We start from the raw sequence: 25,828 nt of genomic DNA on the forward strand, positions 1-25,828 counted from the left end.
GGAGACCTAGGGTTCCTTGTAATGCTGGACTCTGCCCGACAAGATCGCACAGCTGGGGATGGAGTGGGACACGTGCGTGTTCAAAACCCACGAAACCGAACAGGTGAAGTTAACCATGACATCAAACTGTCCTCAAATTCCTACTCACTTTTCCTGTGTTTTTCGTTGGTCCTCACCAACCCCCCCACGTCCCCCTCCCGCCCCCGCCGTCAATGACCTCAATGCAAATACAAGTGGGGTGGTCCTTCTGGATGCTCCAGGTTCTGGACGCAAGTGATGACACAATCCTTCTGGGGCTCAGATCCTTCCCCTCATTGGTTGCCCAGAGCTCCTGGACCACCCCAGACCCAGAGCAGTGGGAATAAGAGCAGCTGCTGGTGTTGGGAGGCATCAGACGCACTGCCCAGCTCGAGTGTCACTGCCACTTCTGCCACCGTGCCATCGCCTGAAGCCAAAGCTACTGCCCCTGCTCCCTCCTCTGCTCCAAGCCACCTGGTTCCTGCTGCCAGGTAAGCCCGGAGATTCCTGCTTAGCTGGGATTCTGTTTTTCTCTCTCTCCCCTCTCTTCCTTCTCTCTCTCCATTACTTTTTCTTAGCTGATCTCTTCCAGTCTCAAAGGCTCTGTCCACTTCTGTCTAGGTCATTTCACACAACCTGCATTACTCTGCAATGCATCCCAGGCGTCTTCCACAGGTAACACGGGATGGTCTCAGTTCACGCACTCCCTGCTTCACTCTCCCCGCGCTGAGGCGGGCTCCAGCTTCCTTTCCCGAAGCACATGTGCTTAGGTCAGTTTGGGATGCTGGAGCTCCCCTGGCACTGCAAGCAGATCTGGATGCAGGAACAGTTTTGTGCAGATGGTGCTCTCACGGATCACGTCTTGTGCCTAGCGGACCGCGGGAAATGCTTCAGAACCTGGGCCAGCGCAAGCGGGAGGCAAATAGGTGCAGTGACTGAGGGGCAGGCAGCCTTTAAACGCAAGCCCCCATTGCGGGTTCTGGGAACCTTTTTCCCAGTTTAAGTCCTGGGTTCCAATTTGAGACCCTTCCAGCTTGATTCTTACAGGGCACTCTTTACCAAAGTGTGGAGCAGCTGAGCAGCAGAATGTGGTTCTTCAGTTTCTCAGGGATTCCAACCGCAGAAATTTGTCCTCGGTAATCCCCTCCCCCCTCCATGTATGTGCAAAAGCCCGGCACCAGGAGGACGGCTCTGGGTTGCACAGTGGGAAAAGCTGTGGTGACAGGTACTCGGACTCTGTCCTCCAGGAGTCCTGGCCAACAGGTTGTATGTGAGAGTGAGTGGAGTGATGGGGCAGGGGCTATAGACTAAGACCTCCTCACCCAGTTGTCCCACTAGGTTTCTTTGCTAAACCAAGCATGCTGCAGCCTTACTGGATCTTCCAGCAGTCCACTTGGTAGAGGAGGAAACGATCGTGAAGTGGAGTGACATGTCCAGCCTGAAGCTGGACGCCCGGGAGTTAGGGGCAGAGGCAGGAGCAGAGCCTGGGTCTGTGGGCTCATGGAAGTTGTTATTCTGCAGGTGCTGATGTTATTCTTCCCTTGCAGAGAGTCGTCATGGTCTTCTGGAAGTTCCCCCCCTTCCTGGTCCTCAGCATCCTGGTCTTGTACCAGGCAGGCGTGCTCCACTCATCGCCATTCAGGTGAGACAGCCCTTCCAGGAGCGCTCCCACCTCCCTCTGTCCCTGGATCATAAAATTCTGTTCTCAGTTGTGCTGTGCTGAATCTGGCTCTTGGTGGGGTTGTGGGTGGGGGGTGGTGGTGGTAATGTATGAATGTAAACGTATATATAAGTTTATCATAAACTGTTTATGAGACAAAGATGTGTAGCACACAGTGTACAAACACACATAAGATATACAGTACTGGTTATTGTAAATTTCATATAACATTGCTTTTAACCAAATATTTGTATTTTTCGCAAACCTATTTACTAATTGAACCGCAATTTGAGAAACAGATTACATCCTATCTTCTAACCTCTTTGCCAATAAATTTGTTATTTGTTATTAAATCTGATATGTTACCTATACATTTAATTTCTCACCTTCAAATTACATTAAAGTGAAGTGATTTTCAGATTCAAACTATCATTATCATTTAATTTTTAATAATGGCTGTATTTAACACTAAGCTCATAAAATTCTTGAAAATCTCACCATCAGCTTTCACAAGCCTATATGATCCACTTGGAGCAAACCACTTCTTTTAGGTCACACCAGAGCCTAAATTCTGGTGAAGCAGAATTTTTGCATGGATACTGACCTCATGCTCTGTCCATTGAGAGCTGGGGCAGCCACATCCTCAGGGGAAGTTGCAGAAACCAGGAAACCTGGCTGCTTATCCTGGGGAGGGGGTAGTCAGGGGCTCAAAGCCTGTATTGGGCTTGCTTCCCCTCCCTAGGTTGGCTTTTGATAGTCATTTTGATCCTGCTACACTCAATGACGAGGAATTGCGCCTCCTACTGGCTGCAATGGTGAATGACTATGAGCAGATGAGGGCCCGTCAGCTGGAGAAGGCACAGAAGACAAAGGGCTCCAGGTGAGACTCCCTGCCCCACCCAGCACAGGGCATCCGCTCCCTCCTTCATGCCCAGGAAAGCATATCCCAGAGGCACCTTTGGGTTTTCTGACACCCCTGGATGGGGAGTCATTGTGGCATTTTCCCTAATGGCCTATGATTTTCTGCTGTGATGACCGTTTCTAGCAGAAGTACTTAAGGTTTATTGGTGCCTCTGAGAGCAGTAATTTTCCATGATGATCCTGTGGGGCAGCACCTGCACTCAAGCTCTCACTAACAGGCTTTTTCTTTTTCTCCATCCTGCAAATCAGCATCACTGCCCGGAAGAGAGCCTGCAACACTGCAACCTGCACGACCCATCGGCTGGCAGGCTTGCTGAGCAGATCTGGGAGCATGGTGAAGAGCAACTTGTTGCCCACCAAGATGGGCTTCAAAATCTTTGGTGGGCGTCGCAGGAACTTTTGGATCTGAGCAGCGAAATGATTCTAGGAAGAAGGTGACTGCCCTTTGTACTGTCAGGTGGGAGGATAAATGACTGGATATTGCAGGGGTGCAGTCCACACTCTAATCCTCTGTGGGTTCATATGGGTGAAAAATCCACAGGGGAAGGCACCCACACCAGTGTCTGAAGAAAGAACAGACAGTCCCAACAGCTGAAACCCCTAAAACTTGGATTCATTTCTCTCTGTTTTTCCAGTTTCTCCCTGTGCCACTGAGATCCTTCAGGAAATATAGATCCTATTTATTTAAAACACAGTTCCCTGGGTTATAATTGTGATTATCCTAGCATTTGAGTTTGAAAGGTAATTACCCTATCCTTTTGGAGGATACTCTACAGTGTCATATACATCTGAATTCAGAGTATAGACTTGGGTTCAAATCCTGTGTCTGTCCTCTACTAATTATACGACATGGGCTAGACCCTCTCTGAGCCTCAGCTTCCACATCTAACTTGAAGGCAACAATAGTATCATCAATATAAAAAGTAATTGGGATAATATATGACAAGAGCCTCTTAACTAGTAAGTAATAGCTGTTACTTTTTTTTTCTCCTAGGTTGCTATGAAGCTGAACTCTACTTCTTTTAGTTTGCAATGAAAGCAACTTACAAAAAAAATAGCCTGGAAGACACCCATGTATGCATGCTTCTTGACATTGAAAACACCTTTTTTGTTTGAAATAAACTAAATGCAGAATAAAATCATTGCAGCTACCCAGTGTTCATCTTTTTTATCAATATATTTGATTCTGTATTCAATAAATATGACGCATATCTCACTGGCTTATCTGGTAGAAAATCTGGGCCCTGTCAGCCAACCTGTTGGCTGCTCTGCTAAACCTCAGGGGCACATGAAATCGCTGCCTTGTGGGTGCCTGGGGATGCCTAGTAATGCTGAGCCTCAATGGAACTCTCTCTTTAAAGAAATGTTCTCATTTGTGCACTTCATCAAGATAACAAATGTATTTTCAATACAGTTAAAAGGAGTGTTGCTGCTATTTATGCTGTTTATCCCATGAGAACCTCAGGGACCTGTGACATTTTGTTGACCAGGCTGGCTCAAACGAGGCAATGATACCATGTTTGGGGTGGATCCTCGGTATTCTGTATCCTCAGTGTCTAGTGAAACACCTTTACTGGAATTAGAACCTTGTGCATCTCAAAGAGATATTCACATTTATTTTCAGAGAGTGCCCTGGTCCCCAGCCCCAGAAGTTATCTGTTCTCTTCTCCTTGACTCAGGTTTGCCCTTACCCATCCCTGCCTTTCCTCCCAACAGCACCCCTTCATACACCCCATAGCCTGAAAAGCCCTTTAGAACAACGGCTCACAGTTTGAAAGGGAATCACACACTGGCAGACCTGGAAAGATAATCAGATGCCATCTAATCCAACTTTTTACTCTCTGTTGTGCAGAGAAGAAAAGTGCATTGCTCAGGTCCTGCAATAAGTTTAACAGAGACATTCCTATATTTAACAAATAATCATTGAGTGTCTGCTATATGCTTGACCATATTTGAGCTCCAGGACCAGAGCAATGAACAGAACAGACAAAACCACCTGCATTCATGGAGCTTATATTCTAACTGGGGGAGATTGAGGTGATACATGCTGTAGAATCGGAGATGCTTAGTATTAGAAGGAATCTGGGATATCATAGGATGTAAAGGCTTATTTGATATAGGAATTTCACAGCATCAACATCCCTGGCATCTGTTGGAAATGCCGGTGACCAACTGCTGACTATAACTTCCAAGGTTACTGGGCAGCCAGTTTTACTGGTGGACAGTCAATTAAGTGGGATTCTTTAATTGGAAAAGTCATCCCCTTCTACTCACTGACTTTATTATTTCCTCAGAAGCACACAGAATTATGACCCTTGCTTCCATTCAGTCTGTATTCAACACAGTAGCCCAACTTTAGTTGCAAAGGTAGATCAGACCATATCTCCCTTAGGTACAGAATACTCCACTGAGTCCCCATCTCACAGAGTAAACACCTGGGGCATTGCAATAGCTTACAAGGTCCAAGTTCATCTGCCCTTCCTCTCCTCTCACCACCTCACACTGGCCTTCTTACTACCCCTCATTCTGTATCCACCAGCACCGACCCCCTCAAGTGTTTGCACCTGCTGGTACCTCTCTGCAGAATGCTCTTATCCCATGGCCCCACCTCCTCCAGATATTTATTCAAATATCACCTACTCTGGCTAACCTTTCTGATACTGTCCCTCACCTGCCAAGCCACCCTAACCCTTCTTTGCTTTTTTCTTTTTACCTCTTTGCTACTTACTACCTACTATCATAGCATATATTTTAGTTAATTTATCATATGTATCCCATCCTATGTAAACAATGTTAAGTTCCACATAGATAGGAATATGGCTATTTTGTTCATTGCTGAATCCCCTACACACTGAACAGTATGCCTGGCACAAGGCAGCATTCAGTAAATATTTATTAAATGAGGAGTTAAGTCTTCTTCTCTTTTGTGTTTGTAGTCAACTCTCTGGTTCCCTCTGGGTCTGAGGTACTACATGATCTGAGTCATATCATGTCTCTGCTCTCTTGCAAAATAACCCATCGCTTGTTTCACTCCCAGCTTCCTCAGGGTCTTTGCACTTATTTATTTTTAATTATTTTTTTGTTTAAAATGCTGTTCCCCAAAAGTCTGCATGCCTGATTCCCTCCCTTCCTTTGGAACTCTGACGAACCACCTCAGAGAAGACTTTCCTGACCACCATATACAAAAGTACATTCCTTCTTAGATTACTCTCTATCATCTGATTATTCAGCTTAATTTTTTATTCATAGAACTTACTACTATCTAAAATATTATATATTTATTATTTTTTCTTTTTTTGTCTATGTCCTTCCACCAGCATGTAACTCTATGAGGGAAGTTACATGTATCCTTGACTATATCCCTGGAACTTAGAAAATTCCATAGAACATGATAGGCACTCAATAAATATTTGTTGAGTTAATAAGTAAATTATGAAACTATGTAATGCTCTGATTTCGTTCTCTGAGTTCATCTGTAACCACTGACATGTTTACAAGATATAAAGATTGCATATTTAAAATAGTCTATAGCTTTTGTTTTGATTTTCACTTTGATTCAGAAGTTGTATAAAAGAGTATTTTAAAATTTAGAATAACTTTTAAAACTATGCTTCACTTATTCAGTTCCAGGTTTTGCACTGAGGTTTGAGAAAGTAGTATCTATTAATTTTTGACTTGGGAAATTAATTGAGATTTTTCTATGAGGTTTATTATATGATACTTTCCCATAAATGATTAAGAGATTAAAAAAGATTAAAAGCAGCCTTCCAGGTCAAGTCACCTCTATGCTACAGGAAAATAAGCTAGGACCTCTCATTTTCCAAGAATGAGAGGCCAGGAAAACCCCACGGACACGATATCCCATTCCTTCCTTCTGCCATAAGTGCCTTTCTCATTCCTTGCCTAACCTAAAAATCCACTGATGTTGTGTTCTTGGTTCTAGGCTCTAATGGCAGTTGGCATTCCCACCGAGGGATCAGGGAATCATACATCAAAGCTCCAGAAGCCTGACGCCTAAATAATGATCACATGTCTCTTGGGAGCACGGGCACATTAGAAAGTTTCTCCAACTTAGAGCAGTGAAAAGTCCCGGGGCTCACGTGCATCTTCCATGTGTTAACAATTCCCTATTGCCTGCCCAACCTGCATGCATCATTAAATACTGGATACAGGTTATAAAAATAAAGTGGGTTTTTTCAGGTGGGCTTTAATACAATCCTCACTTAATTAAAAGCCTTGTTGTTTGGTTATTGTCAAAGGGATCTAGTAGAAGTATGTAAGGGATGGGGCTCAAAGTTCAAGCACCAACTTCAGGATTTAACTGCATCCTAACCAATAACCTGTCAAGGCCTGGAGTTATGTGATGCAAAGCAGTCCGTTTCCCACCTCTACTGGAGTTTCACCAAATGTGACAACGGTTCGCTCAATAGCCCCCCTTGCTCTGTAGCACATATGAACAGGAATATTGAAGAACGGAAAATGGAAGTTGCTAGAGGAGGAACATCTGATACTTGAGATTTCAGTGCAGCCAGCCATACAGGTTGTAGATTCAGGGAGGCACCATTCTCAAGAAGAGGGACAGAGGATGGCACATGATATAAAGAGTGGTCTCCTCACCCCCTGCCCCACACCCCACTGGATGCACTCTCTTTTCAGGCACTCTGTTACCTCCCCTCTATTTAGCCACTTTCTGGCTCTGGCCCACCTGCTCTGGGCGACTTCCTCAGTGCTCCAGCCCACAGCAGCCTCTTTCTCCAAGCCCCAGCATTCACTGTCCTTGCCAGTCAGCCCAACATTTACTTATTATGGTGGGTACAATAAGGACCCCTGCCCCCAGACATCCACATCCTAATCCTTGGAAATGCAAATTTGCTACTTTACACAGCAAAAGAGACTTTAAAGATGCGATTAAATTGAGGACTTTCAGATGGGAGACTATCCTGGATTATCCAGGTGAGCCCAGTAAAATCAAAAGGCTCCTTCCAAGTAGAAGAGGGAAGCAGAGGTTGGAGTGAGGTAATGTGAGAAGGACTCAAGTCGCTATTACTGGTTCTGAAAATGGAGGAAGGGGCCATGAGCCAAGGAACATGGGTGGCCACTAGAAACAGGAAATGGGAAGGACATGGATTCTCCTCTAGAACTTCCAGAATGGACACAAACCTGCCAAGATTTTAGAACAGTGAGAGCCATGTTGGACATGGGACTTCTAGCTACAGAAGTGTAAGTTAATAAATTTGTATTGTTTTACGCCACTAAAGTAGTGATAATTTGCTATGGCAGCAATAGGAAAACAATGCTTATTCTCTTTTATTGTTCTTTATTTTTATTTATTTATTTTAAAATTGAAGTATAGTTGATTTACAATGTTGTGTTAGTTTCAGGTGTACAGCAAAGTGATTCAATTATACATATATATATATATATATATTTTCAGATTTTTCCCTTATAGGTTGTTACAAAATATTGAGGATAGTTCCCTGTGCTATACAGTGGGTCCTTGTTGGTTAATTATTTCATTTGTGTGATTCTTACCTCCCTAAGAGACCATAATCATTCTTAGGAAATTGGTCTTATTCATTTCTTCTTTCTTTTTCAGGCTCGATTAGATATATGCTTTAGGCTATAGGTGAACTCTCCAAGCAGACCCATTACAAAGCATGTGCTGACAACTTGGAGAAAGCATGGCATCCATGCAAGGACTAGGAGTTAGTTGTAGATTCATTTTCATGACAAAGAGAAAAATACTGTTCTGCCAGTCCAGGCAGCAAGCTTTCTCTCCCCTCTCAGAGGGCACTATAACATCCTTTAGTGTCAGAGATACAAGGGCAAGGTATCTGTCCCCCTCTTCCTCCTATCTATTTTGAAAATCCTCCCCTCCTCATATTGAGCAGCTGGTGGTGGGAGAAGCCTTTTCTAACTGCATCACTTAAATAGAATGACTTTCCTTACTCCTTCATGTTGACCCCTTCAGCTGTTCTTTCAGTAGACAATGGTACCTTCCAGGGCAAATGGAGGAAGACAAATAGTGAGTATCTTGGTGTTAAATAAAGATACTGTTAAAGATAGCATGAAGTTTACAGCAAGTTTGTAGAATGTCAGAATTAGAAAGAAACTTCAAAACCTCTCAATCCAAGAGATTTGTTTGACAAATGTGGAAATAGAGGTCCAAACGATATTTTCAAAGTCACATCATTTAGGGTTACAGGTAGGAATTAGAACCTTATCTCCTGAATCCCAGCACTCTCCCCCTTCCTCTTTCCTCCACTGCATCCACTGGCAAAACAAAACACTACTGAAACAACCACAATTTCAGACAAGGTGAAACAATGCATAATACCAACTTAAGAAGTTATTAGAATTAATTCTAAGAAGTTATTAGAATTTTGTTTCTTTGAACTTTGAGGCATTTAAAATTGTTATTTTATGAATTTTGTTATGGGTCTGATTTGGTTTTAATGTTTAGCAATTTACTTAAGTGGCAGCACTGACATTTTCCTGCTGCAAAGTTGTCAATCTCCCAAATGTTGGTACAGGAACTGTAAATAATTCATGCCTGGTACTACAAATCACATTAGCCCTGAAGCAGGAAGACACGCCTGTGTCCTCCTCTGACTCAATGTCATGGCCGGAGGACCAGACCTCTTACCTGATGTTACAGCAGATTAACCATGTTCCAGCATCTCAGAGCCTCAATGACACCTTGGAAATACAATCAATTCAAGCCAAATTCTCTTGTTATTTCCTCACCTATAAAACAAAGATAATGATATCCATCTTATTAAAGTGTTGAGAGTATAAGAGAGAACATACACATAGTGCTTGACACACAGCTGGATCTCAATTGTTCGTAGTTTTAATATTAATAACTTTTTGCTTTGTTCTATTGCAATATGATTTTTATATAATTTTCATACTCACAGTACATGCAACATTTTTCAGATAATTTTATCTCCAGCATAATTAAACATTGATGTTCCCCTCCTCCAGTGTTGCATAGATCCACCTGCATAGATCACTGATGGAAAGCTTGGGCTTCTCCCCTTCTTTACACAGTACAAACAATTTTAAAAAAATCACTTTATGTTTTTAGTGCAGTCTTAGATTCACAGCAAAATTGGGAGGAAGGTACAGAGATTTCCCACATACCTCCTGTGCCCACACATGCACAGTCTCCCCCATTATTAACATCCCCCACCTGAGTGGTACATTTGTTACCAGTAGTTTTCTGTTAATGATTTTTAGTTTAATTCCACTGTGGTCTGAGAGCAAAGATTGTATGATTTCTTTTCTCTTAAATTTGTTAAGGTTTGTTGTGTGGCCCAGAATGTGATCTATCTTGGTGAACATTCCATGTGAGCTGGAAAAAACTGTGTGTTCTGCTACTGTGAAAGTAATCTATAGATATTGATTATATACAGTTGATTGATGTTGTTGCCTAGTTCAACTATGTCCTTACTGATTTTTCTTTTTTTTTAATTAGATTATTTTTAACATCTTTTTAAAAAATTAATTTTTTAAACATCTTTATTGGAGTATAATTGCTTTACAATGGTGTGTTAGTTTCTGCTTTATTAACAAAGTGAATCAGTTATACATATACAAATATCCCCATATCTCTTCCCTCTTGCGTCGCTCTCCCTCTCTCCCACCCTCCCTATCCCACCCCTCTAGGTGGTCACAAACTACCGAGCTGATCTCCCTGTGCTATGTGGCTGCTTCCCACTAGCTATGTATTTTACATTTGGTAGTGTACATATGTCCATGCCACTCTCTCACTTTGTCACAGCTTACCCTTCCCCCTCCCCATGTCCTCAAGTCCATTCTCCAGTAGGCCTGTGTCTTTATTCCCGTCTTGCCCCTAGGTTCTTCATGACCCTTTTTTTTTTTTTTTAAGATTCCATATATGTGTTAGGGTACGGTATTTGTTTTTCTCTTTCTGACTTACTTCACTCTGTATGACAGACTCTAGGTCCATCCACCTTACTACAAATAACTCAATTTCGTTTCTTTTTATGGCTGAGTAATATTCCATTGTATAATATGTGGCACATCTTCTTTATCCATTCATCTGTCGATGGACACTTAGGTTGCTTCCATCTCCTGGCTATTGTAAATAGAGCTGCAATGAACATTGTGGTACATGACTGTTTTTGAATTATGGTTTTCTCAGGGTATATGCCCAGTAGTGGGATTGCTGGGTCATATGGTAGTTCTATTTTTAGATTTTTAAGGAACCTCCATACTGTTCTCCATAGTGGCTGTATCAATTTACATTCCCACCAATAGTGCAAGAGGGTTCCCTTTTCTCCACACCCTCTCCAGCATCTATGTTTGTAGATTTTTTGATGATGGCGATTCCGACCAGTGTGAGAAGATATCTCATTGTAGTTTTGATTTGCATTTCTCTAATGATTAATGATGTTGAGCATTCTGTCATGTATTTGTTGGCAATCTGTATATCTTCTTTGGAGAACTGCCTATTCAGGTCTTCTGCCTATTTTTGGATTAGGTTGTTTACTTTTTGGATCTTGAGCTGCATGAGCTGCTTGTAAATTTTGGAGATTAATCCTTTGTCAGTTGCTTCATTTGCAAATATTTTCTCCCATTCTGAGGGTTGTCTTTTCGTCTTGTTTATGCTTTCCTTTGCTGTGCAAAAGCTTTTAAGTTTCATTAGGTTCCATTTGTTTATTTTTGTTGTTATTTCCATTTCTCTAGGAGGTGGGTCAAAAAGGATCTTGCTGTGTTCTGCAAGAGTTCTGCCTGTTTTCCTCTAAGAGTTTTATAGTGTCTGGCCTTACATTTAATTCTTTAATCCATTTTGAGTTATTTTTGTTTAGGGTGTTAGGGAGTTTTCTAATTTCATTCTTTTACATGTAGCTGTCCAGTTTTCCCAGCACCACTTGTTGAAGAGGCTGTCTTTTCCCCATTGTATATTCTTGCCTCCTTTATCAAAGATAAGGTGACCATATGTGCATGGGCTTACCTCTGGGCTTTCTATCCTGTTCCATTGATATATATTTCTGTTTTTCTGCTAGTACCATATTGTCTTTTTTTTAAAAACATCTTTATTGGGGTATAATTGCTTTACCATGGTGTGTTAGTTTCTGCTTTACAACAAAGTGAATCAGTTATACATATACGTATGTCCCCATATCTCTTCCCTCTTGCGTCTCCCTCCCTCCCACCCATACCAAATTGACTTGATTACTGTAGCTTTGTAGTATAGTCTGAAGACTGAGAGCCTGATTCCTCCAGCTCCGTTTTTCTTTCTCAAGATTGCTTTGGCTATTTGGGGTCTTTTGTGTTTCCATACAAATTGTGAAATTTTTTGTTCTAGTTCTGTGAAAAATGCCATTGGTAATTTGATAGGAATTGCATTGAATCTGTAGATTGCTTTAGGTATATAGTCATTTTCACAATATTGATTCTTCCAATCCAAGAACATGGTATATCTCTCTATTTGTATCATCTTTCTTTCATCAGTGTCTTATAATTTTCTGCATACAGGTCTTTTGTCTCCTTAGGTAGGTTTATTCCTAGGTATTTTATTATTTTTGTTGCAGTGGTAAATGGGAGTGTTTTCTTAATTTCACTTTCAGATTTTTCATCATTAGTGTATAGGAATGCAAGGGATTTCTGTGCATTTATTTTGTATCCTGCTACTTTACCAAATTCAATTGATTAGCTCTAGTAGTTTTCTGGTAGCATCTTTAGGATTCTCTATGTATAGTATCATGTCATTTGCAAACAGTGGCAGCTTTACTTCTTCTTTTCCGATTTGGATTCCTTTTATTTCTTTTTCTTCTGATTGCCGTGGCTGAGACTTCCAAAACTATGTTGAATAAGAGTGGTGAGAGTGGGCAACCTTGTCTTCTTCCTGATCTTAGTGGAAATGGTTTCAGTTTTTCACCATTGAGGACGATGTTGGCTGTGGGTTTGTCATACATGGCCTTTATTATGTTGAGGTAAGTTCCCTCTATGCCTACTTTCTGGAGGGTTTTTATCATAAATGGGTCTTACTGATTTTTCTGCCTGCTGTGTCTGTCCATTTCTGATAGAGGGGTGTTGAAGTCTCCAGCTGTGTAGTGGGTTGATCAATTTCTCCTTGCATTTCTATCAGTTTTCCCCTCACATATTTTGTTGCTATTTTTTTTAGCAAACATGTTAAGGAGTATTATGTCTTCTTGGAGAATGACCCCCTTATTATTATGTAATGCCCTTCTTTATCCCTGATACCTTTCCTTGAAGTCTGCTCTGTCTGAAATTAACATAGCTACTCATGTTTCTTATGTTAGCATGGTATATTTTCTCTACCCATTTACTTTCAATCTGTGTCTGTCTTTATATTTAAAGTCAGTTTCTTGCAGACAACATACAGCTGGGTCCCGATTTTTGATACACTCTGACAGTTTCTGTCTGCTAATTGGTGCATTCAGACCACTGACATTCAAAGTGTTTATTGATATAGCTGGATAAATATTTACTACATTTGTGACTGTTTATTATTCGTTGCATTGTTCTTGGTTGCTATTTTTATCTTCCACTCCTTTTCTGCCTTTTGAGACAGAAAGTAGAATGGTAGTTGCTAAGAATGGGGAATTATAATTTAATGGGTATAGAGTTACAGTTATACAAAGTGAAAAGACCTATACAGGATGAAAAGCACTCCTAAATGCTTACGCAGGACTTGTTTGCTCTGTGTTTACATATAATTCTGACAAGCTTTATTTCTGTTCTCTTGAGTACAGATTAACTGAGCAGATGACCACAGAGACCCTTTTTATATTGCTTGACCAGTATTTACCAGGTCTCACTTAATCCCTATAGGCTCTTTGTTTCCATACGTGTATATTAAGTTTTTCTTTTGTTGCTTTTACTTTGTTGTTAGTTTTACCACACAGCAAATGAAAATGCAATGGGTAGCTTGTTGCTAAATGCAGTCACAATGATACCAGCAAGAAGGGATAGTTGACAACCTGATGGGAAGAAATGAAAGAGAATAAACATAAAATTATATAGATATTAGACATCAAAAAGAACTGACAGTTTGATTATGTCTAGTTTGGGGCTATTGGCCCTACATATCTTATAGCCCTGTCAGCAGCACTGTCTTCATGCTAGCGCACTAAATAATAATTTTTTGTTAGTGTCAATAGATCCTCAAGAAAGGATTTATTTATTTATTTAACATCTTTATTGGAATATAATTGCTTTACGATGGTGTGTTAGTTTCTGCTATATAACAAAGTGAATCAGCTCTACATATACATATATCCCCGTATCTCCTCCCTCTTGCGCCTCCCTCCACCCTCCCTATCCCACCCCTCTAGGTGGTCACAAAAAGGATTTAAATTGTATTCAGTTTATTCATTCTAAGAAAGTAGAGGATTATGCACTGCATTTTACTAGTTTTCCATACAAGTTGATATGATTTGGCACTTAAAGGAGCAGGGATAAAGTTTTGTTATAATGATGATAGTAGCCACCACTCTTGAGTGCCTGCTCCATGCCAGGCAGTGTGGCAAATATTCATTATAAATTGTCATTAGCCCTGCTAGGCAATGAGCCTGCATCATGGCCAGGCAGGTATGTAAGAGGTTTGGGGAAGGCAGATTCATTCTGCTGTGGCTTTGGCAATTTGGACTTATTTTGAGAATGAAACATTTACAGATTGCCTTCCTCTTAAGAAGGTAGAGGAGTGTGTACTGATTTTACTTAATTTATCTTATTGAGCTGATATAGTCAGATAAAGTTTTTTTTTATTTTAACATCTTTATTGGAGTATAATTGCTTTACAATGGTATGTTAGTTTCAGCTTCACAACAAAATGAATCAGTTATATATATACATATGTTCCCATATCTCTTCCCGCTTGCATCTCCCTCCCTCCCACCCTCCCTATCCCACCCCTAAAGGCGGTCAAAAAGCACCGACCTGAACTCCCTGTGCTATGCGGCTGCTTCCCACTAGCTATCTGCTTTACGTTTGGTAGTGTATATATGTCCATGCCTCTCTCTCGCTTTGTCACAGCTTACCCTTCCCCCTCCCCATAGCCTCAAGTCCATTCTCTAGTAAGTCTGTGTCTTTTATTCCTGTTTCACCCCTAGGTTTTTCATGACATTTTTTTCTTAAATTCCATATATATGTGTTAGCAGACGGTATTTGTCTCTCTCTTTCTGACTTACTTCACTCTGTATGACAGACTCTAGGTCTATCCACCTCATTACAAATAGCTCGATTTCGTTTCTTTTTATGGCTGAGTAATATTCCATTGTATATATATGCCACATCTTCTTTATCCATTCATCCGATGATGGACATTTAGGTTGTTTCCATTCTGGGCTATTGTAAATAGAGCTGCAATGAACATTTTGGTACACGACTCTTTTTGAATTATGGTTTTCTCAGGGTATATGCCCAGTAGTGGGATTGTTGGGTCATATGGCAGTTCTATTTGTAGTTTTTTAAGGAACCTCCATACTGTTCTCCACAGTGGCTGTATCAACTTACATTCCCACCAACAGTGTAAGAGGGTTCCCTCTTCTCCACACCCTCTCCAGCATTTATTGTTTCTAGATTTTTTGATGATGGCCATTCTGACTGGTGTGAGGTGATATCTCATTGTAGTTTTGATTTGCATTTCTCTAATGATTAGTGATGTTGAGCATTCTTTCATGTGTTTGTTGGCAGTCTGTATATCTTCTTTAGAGAAATGCCTATTTAGGTCTTCTGCCCATTTTTGGATTGGGTTGTTTGTTTTTTTGTTATTAAGCTGCATGAGCTGCTTATAAATTTTGGAGATTAATCCTTTGTCAGTTGCTTCATTTGAAAATATTTTCTCCCATTCTGAGGGTTGTCTTTTGGTCTTGTTTATGGTTTCCTTTAGCTGCGCAAAAGCTTTTAAGTTTCATTAGGTCCCATTTGTTTATTTTTGTTTTTATTTCCATTTCTCTAGGAGATGGGTCAAAAAGAATCTTGCTGTGATTTATGTCATAGAGTGTCCTGCCTATGTTTTCCTCTAAGAGTTTGATAGTTTCTGGCCTTACATTTAGGTCTTTAATCCATTTTGAGCTTATTTTTGTGTATGGTGTTAGGGAGTGATCTAATCTCATACTTTTACATGTACCAGTCCAGTTTTCCCAGCACCACTTATTGAAGAGGCTTTCCTTTCTCCACTGTGCATTCCTGCCTCCTTTATCAAAGATAAGGTGACCATATGTGCGTGGGTTTATCTCTGGGCTTTCTATCCTGTTCCATTGATCTATATTTCTGTTTTTGTGCCAGTACCATACTGTCTTGATTACTATAGCTTTGTAGTATAGTCTGAAGTCAGGAAGCCTGATTCCTCCAGCTCCGATTTTCATTCTCAAGATTGCTTTGGCTATTCGGGGTCTTTTGTGTTTCCATACAAATTGTGAAATTTTTTGTTCTAGTTCTGTGAAAAATGCCAGTGGTAGTTTGATAGGGATTGCATTGAATTTGTAGATTGCTTTGGGTAGTAGAGTCATTTTCACAATGTCAATTCTTCCAATCCAAGAACATGATATACCTCTCCATCTATTTGTATAATATTTACGTTCTTTCATCAGTGTCTTATAATTTTCTGCATACAGGTCCATTGTCTCCTTAGGTAGGTTTATTCCTAGATATTTTATTCTTTTTGTTGCAATGGTAAATGGGAGTGTTTTCTTGATTTCACTTTCAGATTTTTCATCATTAGTGTATAGGAATGCCAGAGATTTCTGTGCATTAATTTTGTATCCTGCTACTTTACCAAATTCATTGATTAGCTCTAGTAGTTTTCTGGTAGCATCTTTAGGATTCTCTATGTATAGTATCATGTCATCTGCAAAGAGTGACAGCTTTACTTCTCCTTTTCCGATTTGGATTCCTTTTATTTCCTATTCTTCTCTGATTGCTGTGGCTAAAACTTCCAAAACTATCTTGAATAATAGTGGTGAGAGTGGGCAATCTTGTCTTGTTCCTGATCTTAGTGGAAATGCTTTCATTTTTTCACCATTGAAGACGATGTTGGCTTGTCATATATGGCCTTTATTATGTTGAGGAAAGTTCCCTCTATGCCTATTTTCTGCAGGGTTTTTATCATAAATGGGTGTTGAATTTTGTCAAAAGCTTTCTCTGCATCTATTGAGATGATCATATGGTTTTTCTCCTTCAATTTGTTAATATGGTGTATCACGTTGATTGATTTGCGTATATTGAAGAATCCTTGCATTCCTGGAATAAACCCCACTTGATCATGGTGTACGATCCGTTTAATGTGCTGTTGGATTCTGTTTGCTAATATTCTGTTGAGGATTTTTGCATCTATGTTCATCAGTGATATTGGCCTGTAGTTTTCTTTCTTTGTGACATCCTTGTCTGGTTTTGGTATCAGGGTGATGGTGGCCTCGTAGAATGAGTTTGGGAGTGTTCCTCCCTCTGCTATATTTTGGGAGAGTTTGAGAAGGATAAGTGATAGCTCTTCTCTAAATGTTTGATAGAATTCGCCTGTAAAGCCATCTGGTCCTGGGCTTTTGCTTGTTGGAAGATTTTTAATCACAGTTTCAATTTCAGTGCTTGTGATTGGTCTGTTCATATTTTCTATTTCTTCCTGATTCAGTCTTGGCCGGTTGTGCCTTTTTAAGAATTTGTCCATTTCTTCCAGGTTGTCCATTTTATTGGCATAGAGTTGCTTGTAGTAATCTCTCATGATCTTTTGCATTTCTGCAGTGTCAGTTGTTACTTCTCCTTTTTCATTTCTAATTCTATTGATTTGAGTCTTCTCCCTTTTTTTCTTGATGAGTCTGGCTAATGGGTTATCAATTTTGTTTATCCTTTCAAAGAACCAGCTTTTAGTTTTATTGATCTTTGCTATCGTTTCCTTCATTTCTTTTTCATTTATTTCTGATCTGATTTTTATGATTTCTTTCCTTCTGCTAACTTTGGGGGGTTTTTCTTCTTCTTTCTCTAATTGCTTTAGGTGCAAGGTTCGGTTGCTTATTCGAGATGTTTCCTGTTTCATAAGGTAGGATTGTATTGCTATAAACTTCCCTCTTAGAACTGCTTTTGCTGCATCCCATAGATTTTGAGTCATCGTGTCTCCATTGTCATTTGTTTCTAGGTATTTTTTAATTTCCTCTTTGATTTCTTCAGTGATCACTTCGTTAGTAAGTAGTGTATTGTTTAGCCTCCATGTGTTTGTATTTTTTTACAGATCTTTTCCTGTAATTGATATCTAGTCTCATAGCGTTGTGGTCGGAAAAGATACTTGATACAATTTCAAGTTTCTTAAATTTACCAAGGCTTGATTTGTGACCCAAAATATGATCTCTCCTGGAGAATGTTCCATGGGCACTTGAGAAAAATGTGTATTCTGTTGTTTTTGGATGGAATGTCCTATAAATATCAATTAAGTCCATGTTGTTTAATGTATCATTTAAAGCTTGTGTTTCCTTATTTATTTTCATTTTGGATGATCTGTCCATTGGTGAAAGTGGGGTGTTAAAGTCCCCTACTATGAATGTGTTATTGTCGACTTCCCCTTTTATGGCTGTTAGTATTTGCCTTATGTATTGAGGCGCTCCTATGTTGGGTGCATAAATATTTACAATTGTTATATCTTCTTCTTGGATCGATCCCTTGATTATTATGTAGTGCCCTTCTTTGTCTCTTCTAAAGGCTTTGTTATATAATAATAGACACCACTCTTAAGTACCTCCTTCATGCCAAGCAACGTATCTGGTGTTTAACATAAAATATTTTAACATAAAATATTGTTACTCCCCATTTTACATGTTGAGAAACTGTGGCTCAGAGAGATTGTTATCTGCTCAAGGACATAAGTGAGTCACAAAGGCAGGACTCAAATTCAGTTGTTTAATACCTTAATCTTCCCAATCCTAGGAGACTCCAGTTATAGAGAAAGTCCCCTCATGCGCACGGTATGGTTCGCCAACAGAGCCCATAAAGGAGCTGTCTGTGTAAGGAACTTCCTCATACAGTGAGAAGATTCCTGTTTCTATCCCTCTTCTCCATGGATCACTGTTCTTACTCAGGGAGAGGAGAACCATTCTGGATGGCTCTGGACCAAGGGAGAATTTGAGCCATCTCAGAGGAACCCACCCAGAGTAGTTCCTTGGTGTTACCTGCTGAGCCTGTCCACCCCTCAAAGTGACTAACCTGGCCCTGGTTTACCACACTCAGCATTTTTCCTGGCAGGTGAAATCACCCTAGAAATGGCCTCTGGATTTGGGAAGGAAACTCTCCTGGTACCTGTCGCAAAGAAGGTCCCTGTGCGGTTGGGAGGAGCACCCCAAGGGCAAGTCAACTCAGCTCTGTAGGAAAGTCAGGCCCTCTCATTTTCCAAGAATGAGGAGACAAGAAAATTCCACAGACATGATATCCCTTCCTTCATTCTGCCATGAATATCCTTCTGCTTCCTTGTCTAACTTAAAATCTACTGAAGTTGTGTCCCTGGTTCTAGGCTCTTAATGGCAGTTGGAAGGCTAGAGCTGCCTGTAGCTGGGGATTTCCCTTCCCCTGGTCAGTTGACCAAGATAATATGCCTTCAGGTTAGGCTCTGGTTAAGTGGTGTCTCCTGAGGGCAGGCCTTCTTAGGAACATGGTGATTTGGTGTATTTCCAAATGGTTCCTTTCCCCTCCCTCTCTGGATGCACAAGGGGATTTTTCTCTGTTACCTATTGTAAGAACCAAGTGCAGCTTGTAGAGGCAAATCCCACCAGGGTATATTTCTCTCCTATGTACTGTGAGAAGCTGTTGAGCACCAGGACTTAAAATTCACACAACTGTAGGGGACCCCTTATGACTGGGTGCCCCCGGAGTTCTTAACTCTCAGGGTTGTCCACGCTGTGTCTCCAGCAGTTCTTCAATTACAGTTCAGGTTTTCCTACCATAGCACTGGCTCCAGCACTTTTCCCCACTGAGGTTTCCCCTTGAGATCTCTGCTTCAGTAAGCCATCACCCACTGCCTGTCTCCCCAGTCTTGGGGGCAAAGGTTTGCTTTCTGTTCCCTCTCTTAAGGATCCTAGACAAGTTGTTTATTTTCCAGTCTCTTCAGCTTTTTACTTGTTATGACAAAGTGGTGACTTCCAAGTTCCTTACATGCAGAACCCAGTCCAATGAATTTTCATTTGAAATTCTCCTGTTAATTGGATGGGTCTGAACTTCCCCTAGTCTGAGGAGAATTAATTATTGTAGCTGTTGTTGCTACTACTGCTGAGGTTGTTACTGTTGTGATTTTGTTGTTGTTGAGTCTATTTCATACACAAATTGTATAGAATTAAAAGTATAAGTTTTTTAAATGCATGGAAACTTAACAGAATTCTCAACCATCTGTACGAGGTGATAGACATTCACTAAACATTGTGATAATCATTTTATGATATGTAAGTCAAATCATTATGCTGGGCACATACACTTATACAGTGCTGCATGTTAGTTATATTTCAATAAAACTGGAAAAAGTTTGGGAAAAAAATCAGAATTTCAACCATATATGGGTCTCTGGTACACTCTGATTAATCATCTTTCTAAAAATTTTTCATAAAAAAGCACAGGATACTAAGCCAAAAAAAAAAAAAAAAAACCAAACTGAAATAATGCCATTTATAGCAACATGAATGAACCTAGAGTTTATCATACTAAGTGAAGTCAAGAAGAGAAACAAATACCGTATTATATCATTTATACATGGAATCTAAAATATGACACAAGTGAACCTATCTATGAAACAGAAACAGACTCACAGACACAAGGAACAGACTTGTGGTTGCCAAGGTGGTGGGGAGGGATGGACTAGGAATTTGGGGTTAGCACATGCAAGGATTATATATAGAATGGATAAACAACAAGGTCCTACTGTATAGCAGAGAGAACTATATTTAAAATCCTGAGATAAACTATAATGAAAAAATAAAAAAATGTATACATATACATATATACTTATATATATTTATATAGATAACTGAATCACACTGCTGCCTGCAGAAACGAACACAACATTGTAAATCAAGTATAATTTAATTGAAAAAAAGTTTTGAAAAATAGCACAGGAATCTAATTTATTTATTTAGTTCTTTTCTTTTTAAAAATTTTATTTATTCTTTATACAGCAGGTTCTTATTAGTTATCTATTTTATACTTATTAGTATATATATGTCAATCCCAATCTCCCAAGGAATCTAATTTAAAAGTATAGAGATAACCACTGCAATTAGAGTTTATCAGAATGTTGTAAAAAATGTTCTCTCCAAACTAGATTATTTCCATCCTTTAAACCTTTTTTTTTTTTTTTTTTGTGGTACACAGGCCTCTCACTGTTGTGGCCTCTCCCATTGCGGGGCACAGGCTCCGGACACACAGGCTCAGCGGCCATGGCTCACGGGCCCAGCCGCTCTGCGGCATGTGGGATCTTCCCGGACCGGGACACGAACCCGTGTCCCCTCCATCGGCAGGCAGACTCTCAACCACTGCGCCACCAGGGAAGCCCATCCTTTAAACCTTTTAAACTTTTAAACCTGATTTCCAGGTTTAAAAGTTATGAAATAAGACTGAAAAATGAAATGCCAAATAATTAGGTAACTATTTTTAAATCAGTATTTTCCTTGCCAACTTTCTCAAGATCGATTTCTATTTAGTGCTTCAGTTAAAAGAAGTCTCAGGTAGGGCTGGATGCAACATAAGCAATGTGCACATGGTAAGGTCTAAACTTTGAGTTCACTTGGTAACTCAAGGATGGGCTCTGAGGGGAATGATTTTGTGTCTCATACTAAGAGACTTTAGACTTCCGAAAGAACCCTAGGGTTAACCTTCCTTTCTCTGTCTTGTTCCTGGAAACTTCCATGGGGAAACCAACTCTGCATGTCAAATAAATTGAGAGGAGTGTCTCAAATGTTTGAGCTCACCATTTTGAAATCCTATCGAAAAGCTGCACTACCTTGCTAGGTCCAAATTCTCTGCTGGAAGGATTAGATAAGAGTCTTGTAACAGCGGTAAGACTGGCTGGTAAATCTGCCACAGTAAATTATTTTCCATTATTTAACAAACATTGGGTGAGTGCCACCTGGTGTGCAACACATGCTGCTAAGTGCCAAAGATTTTTTTTTTACCTTGCCCCCAGCTCAGCACCAGGACTCCTTAGAAATTCAGAGTACTTCAGGGATGAGTTCATGTCAGTCCCTCGCTATCTGGGGAGACTTTTTCAAGAAAAGCTGAAATTGCTGGAGGCTACGTTAGCACCTTCTGGGTACAGACCCTGTAACCTGCCTCACACCGCTAGCCCATTGTAGCCACCAAAGATTTCAGAAGGGGGACTGAATGTAGGCTTTGAAGGTTGAAGGCACATGTGGCAGCCAGGGGTAGAGTTCTGAGCTCACAAAGAGACATGGTTACAAATTCGGCTTCTAAAGTAGTCCTTTCTTAACCATTTTGTCATCACCATTGCACTGGTGAAAGCAATGGTTCTCTCAATAGGAAAAGGCAATTCCCCGGCACATGTACTTACAAATGATTTCAGAAGATTGATACGTCAGAAACCTCAGGTCTTGGAAGTCATGTCGGCAAAAGTGTTTTGCACCTGAGTTTTAATGCCTCGCCTACAACAGTCTTAAGTGGCAGAGCCCAATTTACATGCCGCACAGTATCTGCTTTGCCGCGTTCGCCAATTTAGTCTTGCTGCTGAGTTCCCTAACCCCGGTCTGGGTCTCAGCCCCCGATTTCTGCCTCGAGACTCCAAGATGCACTGAACCCGCGATCCGCCATCCTGAATCCTTTCCTTGCACGTCTTGCCTTTCCCGGCTCCGCGCCCAACCGCACTTGCGCGCTTCCAACCGGTTATTCCATTCCCCGCATCCCCCACCGCCCTGCCTGAGGAGAGCCAGTTTCAGATATCCAGTTCCCTGCCCCAAGGTTTTACTCGCTTGCATCAGTGCCACCGCTGCGGTTAAGAAGCAGAAAATAGGAATAAGGGCATCTTGGAAGTTAGGTGTCCTGAGCCCGGAGACCACCAACCTGCAAGGGGAAGAGATGTGCCGCGAGGCAGCTGCCGTGTCGAACAAAACACTGAAGCTTCTTGACACTGAGGTCTGGGGCGTGGACCTGTGGCTCAGGTCACTCGTGGCTCGTTTCGGCTAGTTTCGGTTCCGCCTAAGAAAACCAGCTACCTGGGATCCGTGTTTTATTCCACCGCCCCGCGATGCCGCCGCAGTGCTTGCCGCGCTGGAGGGTCTGTACAGGCTGCTTGGATCTTGCGCTATGTGCTTAGACCCAGCGATACTGCGGACAGTGAGAAGCTTCGTTTTCTGCATTCTATCTGCTGAGGACAGCAAGTCAGCACCTCAGACCTTCCTGGAAGGCTTAGAGCAGGAGCTCCGACAGAGAGATCCAGAAACGTGCTGGGCAGGGTGTAGGAGGTTCGAGGTGCTGGGTAATTGGGCTTTACGGAGTACACCTACTGAGAGTCAGTGCAGGTTTCGTGGATGCACGTCCTAATCATGGGCTCTGTGCATACTTAGGGCGGGACTGAGCGCATCACCTGGATGCCACTGAGCGCCAGTGTCATTTTGTGAGTGCCTGTGGTTTGGGAGTGGGCACACGTTTGGAGAAAGTACTGAGTTTGTGTGTGTGTAGAGTATGACTGAAGTGAGAGCGAGGATTGAACTCCGCTGGACTCTTCAGCACCATCAAGCTTGGCAGGCTTTCTAGCAGAGGACTGAACTGCAGTAGACGTGGGTGCAGGGCTGGATTCACAGGTCACTGGAACGTCTTGGCAAACAGCAGCCGGAAGCAAGGGGCAGCTGGGCAAATGGTTCGAGAAGGAGGCTGAACTTTAGGTGATGAATGGTGGGGGAGGAGGCGTGGGCCTAGAGGTCCCCTTGGAAGCTTTTAGCCTTGCACTTCCGTGCTCAGGCCCAGCAGGGCATCCAGCCCCTCCTTAACCCACGTCATGGACCAACCAGCATGACTCCAGGCAGCTGCACAGGGTGCTGTTTGGGAAGATGGATTGCGATCCCACAGAATCCCCTATGAACTTCCCTGGTAAGCACTTCTAGATCTCTACCTCGGCAGATAACAGGTACACACTTAGTAATGATAACATTCCTTCAAGATGACAATATGATCCCCATTTCATAGATAAGTATACTGAGGCACTAGAAGTTACTAGCCCACAATGTTTCCACCTGGAAAAGGAACAGCTGCAACAGAGTTGCAGTGTGACAAAGTTTTTGATCCTCTGTGTCTGATACCCACAAGCCCTGCCCTCCTGTGCGTGATTCCAGCTGCCTCAATCAGACCTCCTGCTTGGGCACAGAATCATCAACTCTGTTATGCATTAACCCTCGAATCTGCACTCGCACGGAGGTCTGCGGTCAGACCTAGGGGAGACCTAGGGTTCCTTGTAATGCTGGACTCTGCCCGACAAGATCGCACAGCTGGGGATGGAGTGGGACACGTGCGTGTTCAAAACCCACGAAACCGAACAGGTGAAGTTAACCATGACATCAAACTGTCCTCAAATTCCTACTCACTTTTCCTGTGTTTTTCGTTGGTCCTCACCAACCCCCCCACGTCCCCCTCCCGCCCCCGCCGTCAATGACCTCAATGCAAATACAAGTGGGGTGGTCCTTCTGGATGCTCCAGGTTCTGGACGCAAGTGATGACACAATCCTTCTGGGGCTCAGATCCTTCCCCTCATTGGTTGCCCAGAGCTCCTGGACCACCCCAGACCCAGAGCAGTGGGAATAAGAGCAGCTGCTGGTGTTGGGAGGCATCAGACGCACTGCCCAGCTCGAGTGTCACTGCCACTTCTGCCACCGTGCCATCGCCTGAAGCCAAAGCTACTGCCCCTGCTCCCTCCTCTGCTCCAAGCCGCCTGGTTCCTGCTGCCAGGTAAGCCCGGAGATTCCTGCTTAGCTGGGATTCTGTTTTTCTCTCTCTCCCCTCTCTTCCTTCTCTCTCTCCATTACTTTTTCTTAGCTGATCTCTTCCAGTCTCAAAGGCTCTGTCCACTTCTGTCTAGGTCATTTCACACAACCTGCATTACTCTGCAATGCATCCCAGGCGTCTTCCACAGGTAACACGGGATGGTCTCAGTTCACGCACTCCCTGCTTCACTCTCCCCGCGCTGAGGCGGGCTCCAGCTTCCTTTCCCGAAGCACATGTGCTTAGGTCAGTTTGGGATGCTGGAGCTCCCCTGGCACTGCAAGCAGATCTGCACGCAGGAACAGTTTTGTGCAGATGGTGCTCTCACGGATCACGTCTTGTGCCTAGCGGACCGCGGGAAATGCTTCAGAACCTGGGCCAGCCAAGCGGGAGGCAAATAGGTGCAGTGACTGAGGGGCAGGCAGCCTTTAAACGCAAGCCCCCGTTGCGGGTTCTGGGAACTTTTTTCCCAGTTTAAGTCCTGGGTTCCAATTTGAGACCCTTCCAGCTTGATTCTTACAGGTCACTCTTTACCAAAGTGTGGAGCAGCTGAGCAGCAGAATGTGGTTCTTCAGTTTCTCAGGGATTCCAACTGCAGAAATTTGTCCTCGGTAATCCCCTCCCCCCTCCATGTATGTGCAAAAGCCCGGCACCAGGAGGACGGCTCTGGGTTGCACAGTGGGAAAAGCTGTGGTGACAGGTACTCGGACTCTGTCCTCCAGGAGTCCTGGCCAACAGGTTGTATGTGAGAGTGAGTGGAGTGATGGGGCGGGGGCTATAGACTAAGACCTCCTCACCCAGTTGTCCCACTAGGTTTCTTTGCTAAATCAAGCATGCTGCAGCCTTACTGGATCTTCCAGCAGTCCACTTGGTAGAGGAGGAAATGATGATGAATTGGAGTCACATGACTAGCATGAAACCAGAAGGCAAGGGAGTTAGAGGCATAGGCAGGAGCAGAGCCTGGGTCTGTGGGCTCATGGAAGTTGTTATTCTGCAGGTGCTGATGTTATTCTTCCCTTGCAGAGAGTCGTCATGGTCTTCTGGAAGTTCCCCCCATTCCTGGTCCTCAGCATCCTGGTCTTGTACCAGGCAGGCGTGGTCCACTCAGTGCCATTCAGGTGAGACATCCCTGCCAGGAGCGCTCCCACCTCCCTCTGTCCCTGGATCATAAAATTCTGTTCTCAGTTGTGCTGTGCTGAATCTGGCTCTTGGTGGGGTTGTGGGTGGGGGGTGGTGGTGGTAATGTATGAATGTAAACGTGTATATAAGTTTATCATAAACTGTTTA

The 25,828-nt window shown here is 42.3% G+C and overlaps 1 protein-coding gene across 1 annotated transcript; it reads left to right on the forward strand.

Annotated features, from left to right (window-relative positions):
* Positions 1-408: 408 nt before the first annotated feature.
* LOC136126717 (calcitonin receptor-stimulating peptide 1-like) lies at positions 409-3,746 on the forward strand. The gene is made up of 5 exons (XM_065882078.1): positions 409-509; positions 1,566-1,660; positions 2,421-2,558; positions 2,849-3,033; positions 3,594-3,746. Exons 2-4 carry the CDS (start codon positions 1,575-1,577, stop codon positions 3,006-3,008), a joined length of 384 nt encoding a protein of 127 aa, XP_065738150.1. The 5' UTR covers positions 409-509; positions 1,566-1,574; the 3' UTR covers positions 3,009-3,033; positions 3,594-3,746.
* Positions 3,747-25,828: the final 22,082 nt, after the last annotated feature.

Source organism: Phocoena phocoena, chromosome 8 (genome assembly GCF_963924675.1).
Source record: "Phocoena phocoena chromosome 8, mPhoPho1.1, whole genome shotgun sequence".
In the NCBI taxonomy this organism is placed as follows: domain Eukaryota; kingdom Metazoa; phylum Chordata; class Mammalia; order Artiodactyla; family Phocoenidae; genus Phocoena; species Phocoena phocoena.

What these genes read in the sequence shown, in the direction of transcription:
- LOC136126717 (XM_065882078.1), top strand. Translation starts at nt 1,575, where the DNA reads ATGGTCTTCTGGAAGTTCCCCCCCTTCCTGGTCCTCAGCATCCTGGTC. An exon ending in CTCCACTCATCGCCATTCAG is followed by an intron (nt 1,661 to 2,420) that starts GTGAGACAGCCC and finishes TCCCCTCCCTAG; the next exon opens with GTTGGCTTTTGATAGTCATT. An exon ending in CAGAAGACAAAGGGCTCCAG is followed by an intron (nt 2,559 to 2,848) that starts GTGAGACTCCCT and finishes CCTGCAAATCAG; the next exon opens with CATCACTGCCCGGAAGAGAG.